The sequence below is a fragment of the Equus asinus genome, chromosome 17, assembly GCF_041296235.1.
Source record: "Equus asinus isolate D_3611 breed Donkey chromosome 17, EquAss-T2T_v2, whole genome shotgun sequence".
Taxonomy (NCBI): Eukaryota; Metazoa; Chordata; class Mammalia; order Perissodactyla; family Equidae; genus Equus; species Equus asinus.
In genome coordinates, this window is record NC_091806.1 from 16,955,243 (window position 1) to 16,960,207 (window position 4,965).

At 34.4% G+C, this 4,965-nt stretch overlaps 1 protein-coding gene across 1 annotated transcript; it reads left to right on the top strand.

Moving 5' to 3' along the window:
* The first annotated feature begins 2,437 nt into the window (after window positions 1-2,437).
* Window positions 2,438-3,364, top strand: LOC139040498 (olfactory receptor 4C46-like). Its single transcript, XM_070487274.1, has one exon. It carries the CDS (start codon window positions 2,438-2,440, stop codon window positions 3,362-3,364), a length of 927 nt encoding a protein of 308 aa, XP_070343375.1.
* Window positions 3,365-4,965: the final 1,601 nt, after the last annotated feature.

The window sequence follows — 4,965 nt, forward strand, 5'->3', positions numbered from 1 at the left end:
CATTTCCTCTGCTCATTTTTTATTATGTTGCTTCATTTTATTTTGTTGAGTTGTTTATATATTTTGGATATCAACCCTTTGTCTGATAAATAATTTTCAAATATTTTTTTCTAGTTTTGGGGTTGTCTTTCCTTTTAAAAATAGAAATATCATATGGTCCAGCTATCCCGCTACTAGGTATTTAACCAAATAACTTGAAATCAATTATCCAAAGAGATTTATGAACCCCTATGTTCATTGCATCACAATTCACAATAGCCAGGATGTCAAAACAATCCAAGTGCCCTTCTACAGATGAATGGATAAAGAAGATGTGGTGTATATATATATATATATAACACACACACATATATATAATGGAATATTATTTAGCCATAAAAATGGACAAAATTGTCCCATTTGAAACAACATGGATGGACCTTGATGGTGTGATGCTAAGTAAAATAAGCCAGAGACAGAAGGACAAATACTGCATGATTTCACTCATATATGGAAGATAACAAATACATGGATAAAGAGAACAGATTACTAGTTATCAGAGGGGAAGGGTGTTGAGTGTTGGTGAAAGGGACAAAGGGGAACTTATGTATGGTGATGGATAAAAATTAGACTACTAGGTGTGAACATGATGAAGTATATTCAGGAATTGAGAACAGTAGTGTACACCTGAAATTACATAATCTTTTAAACTGTTATAATTCCAATAAATTTACTTAAAAAAAGTAAAGTTGGAGATGAATCTTCCTGAATTTATTGCATTGCTAAATGTTTCTCTGTACTATCTTCAAAATGTCAATTCTTCCCATTTCCTAGGTGCATATACAATCACAATAATAGATGGACATCCTTATGTGTCTATAGCAGTGTGGAGAGTATGTTCATATATATTTCTTCAATCAGCTCTCATAACAACCTGTGAAGTAGTTAGCATTATTCTCACTTTATGGATGAGGAAATAAGGATGGAAGGGGCCAAGGTAACCTTCCCCAGTTAAAAGGAGTAGCAAGCAGAAAAGACAAAACTCCAGCCTGGTCTTTCTGATTCTAAAACTAACACACTTAACCAGTGTGGTAGTTATTTTCAACATTTTGCAGAAAATTCTGGGGGTGCACACTGTGAAGGGGGATTGGGAAGGAAGGAAATGAGGCTGAGGGAGAGGCAAAGTTAAAAGGGAGCTTCACTGAAATCAGTATCACATTTTTATTAATATTTGGGGATTCCATTATGTTACTCGTTGTATGTGTTGATGAAATTGCTTCATATACACTTGTCTCTGAGTAGTATTAATTCAATTATAATTATTAGGGTCATATCAAAAGGAGATTGCTAGTTCAGCATTGTTTATCCTAATATGGTAATGTAGGGCATGAATTAAGAATTTGGAGGAAGGAAAGTTAACAAGTATAATCTGAACTAATCCTCTCTTTGTCCTTTATTATATGATCGAACTTGGGCAGAATCCATAATTTCTCTATGCTTTTATTTCCTAATGTGTAAAATAAGTATAAAAACCAGAGTAGTAATCTTCTCATAGGTTTATAGTGAGGATTAAATAACCAAATGTTTGCAAAAATACCTAGAGCACAGAAGGCATTCAGTACATTTTAGATAATATTATCAGTAGTATTATTATTAACATTAGTTTCTAAGATTGTTTCCGCATTTACAATGTGGATGAAATAACACCAACCACACAGGTCGCTACCATAGCATGCACATAGCAATCTGTAATTAAAAAATGTATTTATTAGCTATTATTCAATTTAGACAATATGCATTATCAATTATTTTACAGTAACGCCTGTATCTTTTCATGACATTCTTTCACCAATGCCCTCTTATAATTAATGTTAACTATTACAAATAGCATGATATTCGGGTTCCTCTCTCTGGCTTCCATCCTCTTACTAAACCTCAGTCGACTTCATCCAAGACACACAAAGATCTTTCCTATAGTTATATCCACGATTCCTCTTTCCTCAAATTCTTTTTCATCCTTCCACTCAATTCTCAATTGCCTTCCATGGTTACCCATTTCCTAAAACTAAAGGGAAAATTCTTTAGCTTTGCATTCATAGCAGTTACATCCATGTTCTAACTCCATTTTCAAGCTTAGCTGCCGCTATGTGTGCAATCTACTTCAGGTTCAGCTCTTAGTCACCTCAGGTGATTGATTAAGCACACATAGATATTCTCCTGCTTCTATGCTTCTACATTTCCTCACGTCTATACCCTTAACAGAATCTTTATCCAGAAGATAATCTGAGTAAGGTTCAATAACTCAGAACATTTTTCTATGTCAAAAAATCTCATAATATTCACAACTCAATAAAATCTAGGAATTTATTATTTATTAGATGGAGAGGTTTAATAAATTCAAGATTGCATAATAAAAACTGATCTTTTTCAGGTAATAAGATTACCCAAAACAAAACCCATGGAGAATAAGAACGTGACAGAATTTGTTCAACTGGGGCTCATAGAGAATCCAAAGATGCAGAAAATCATATTTTTTGTGTTTTTTGTTGTCTACATTATTTCTATCGTTGGAAATGTGCTCATTGTAGTCACCATCATTGTCAGCCCATTACTGGAGTCCCCCATGTACTTTTTTCTGGCTTATCTCTCCTTTATTGATGCCTGCTATTCTTCTGTCAGTACCCCCAAACTGATCATAGATTCACTCCATAAAAAGAAAATCATCCTATTTAATGGATGTATGACCCAAATCTTTGGGGAACATTTCTTTGGAGGTGCCGATGTCATCCTGCTTACCGTGATGGCCTATGACCATTATGTAGCCATCTGCAAGCCCTTGCACTATAGAATCATCATGAATCGGTGGGTGTGTGGCCTGCTAATCGTAGTAGTGTGGGTGGGAGGATTTCTTCATGCAACCATGCAGATCCTCTTCATCTTCCAATTGCCCTTCTGTGGCCCTAATATCATAGATCACTTTATGAGGGATCTGAATCCTTTGCTCAGTCTTGCCTGCATGGATGCTCACACTCTAGGCCTCTTCATTGCTGCTAACAGTGGATTCATCTGTGTGTTAAACTTCCTCCTCTTGTTGGTCTCTTATGTGGTCATCCTGCGCTCTCTTAGAACCCACAGCATGGAGGCGAGGTGCAAAGCCCTCTCCACCTGTGTCTCCCACATCACAGTGGTTGTCTTATTCTTTGTGCCCTGCATATTTGTGTATATGAGACCTTCAGCTACTTTATCAATTGATAAAGCAGTTGTTGTATTCTATACAACGATAACCCCCATGTTAAATCGCTTAATCTATACCTTAAGAAATACCCAGATGAAAAATGCCATTGGGAAATTGTGTAGTAGGAAAGCTCTTTCAGGTGAAAAATAAATATCTTTGGATCCTGACACTGATTCAACTGAGGTAATGGTCAAAAGGATATCTTAGGTGGTCTCAGCAAAGAATATCTATGAGATAAAGAAAAAGAATGGACTGCTTTGAATCATGGATTCTACAATGAAAGGAGCAGAAAGATTGCAAGAAAAGGGAGAAAGATCTAACCCAGCACCGCTCTTTGCATATTTGGAAAATTCTACCAAAATGGGGCTTAGTTTTACTAGTTCATCCATGTATATGGATTCATAATCTTTCATTCTAATAAAAATAAAATAAAAGACTTAATAAAATATATTGATATTGAGCAGTAATCTCTATAACAATCCAAAGAGGTATGTGCTGCTATTATCCCCATTTTACAGGAGAGGAGACAGCCAGAAAGACGAAGTATGGAAAAAGATACATGGAAGAGCCACTAACCAGAATCTAACTGATTTCTCAGACATGCTCTTAACTGCTATGATACATTGCCGGGCAATGATGATAGAAAAGTATGATAATTGTAACAGTTACCATCTATTGACCTAGGGACTGAGCTGATAGACACAATATATGTATGTATAATATATAATAAATATTATAATATGCATATATTATAACATAATATAGTATGCATTAAACACATACAACAAACTGCAATACTTTTATTAATAACTCTGCTTTTTTATATATCACAGTTGATGGTAATACGCTTACTGCAATATTTTGGCATATAAATACTTTAGGAATCTAAAATCAATGTGCCATTTAACCTCTAAAAGTTAAGTGACAAATATTACATTATGTTTCCAAATTTCCATGTAGGGTTCAGAATCATTTTGTATTGCTCATGTCACCATCGTATGCTCATGTCCCATCAGAAAAAGTGATGACAAATAAAAGAATATCTTAATGTCAGAGAAGAATTTCCATTTATTGAATATACAGTCGTACTCCGTAAGTACTTTCCTGCTAACTAACAATAGTTTCTATAAGAAGAATAACATCTGGTATATGATAAATATTGAATGAATAAGTAGAAGTATAAGTGATGATGAATAAAGTCAACAAAATATAGAGCAAATCATGATACTGCTAACTAGGGAATTTTTTTTACTACCTTCATGTGATTCAGCCTGATAGGAGAATTCAGGGTAGATCTATGAGGGACATCAAAATTTTTTTTTACTCATACTTCAACTATGTCATGGGGAAAAAATTGAAACTGAAATTTTCAGTGAATAAAGAAATGCTTCACCTTGATATTCTCTCTGCTGAGCAAGATTTCATCATCTTATAAATGTGGGCTGTTTTTGTTATAATTCTTTGTAAATTGGTATACTTTCTGGTAACATTTCATTATGAAAAGCTCCTTTTAAAAATGTGTAGCTCTGTCTACATAAAAAACAATTTCATGGTAAATATATTCCATTTATTTCTTCCATCCTTCATTCACTAACCAACAAATATTTTGAACACAAGGATTGTTTCAGGCACACTGATACTGGCTGATACTTCAGTGATGATTAAAGAGGAAACCGAGTCTTGCCTTCACAGAGCCTAAGATCCACTGAGAGACACCCAGAAGAGAGCTTAAAATTACAATATTGTTATAA

What these genes read in the sequence shown, in the direction of transcription:
- LOC139040498 (XM_070487274.1), top strand. Translation starts at nt 2,438, where the DNA reads ATGGAGAATAAGAACGTGACAGAATTTGTTCAACTGGGGCTCATAGAG.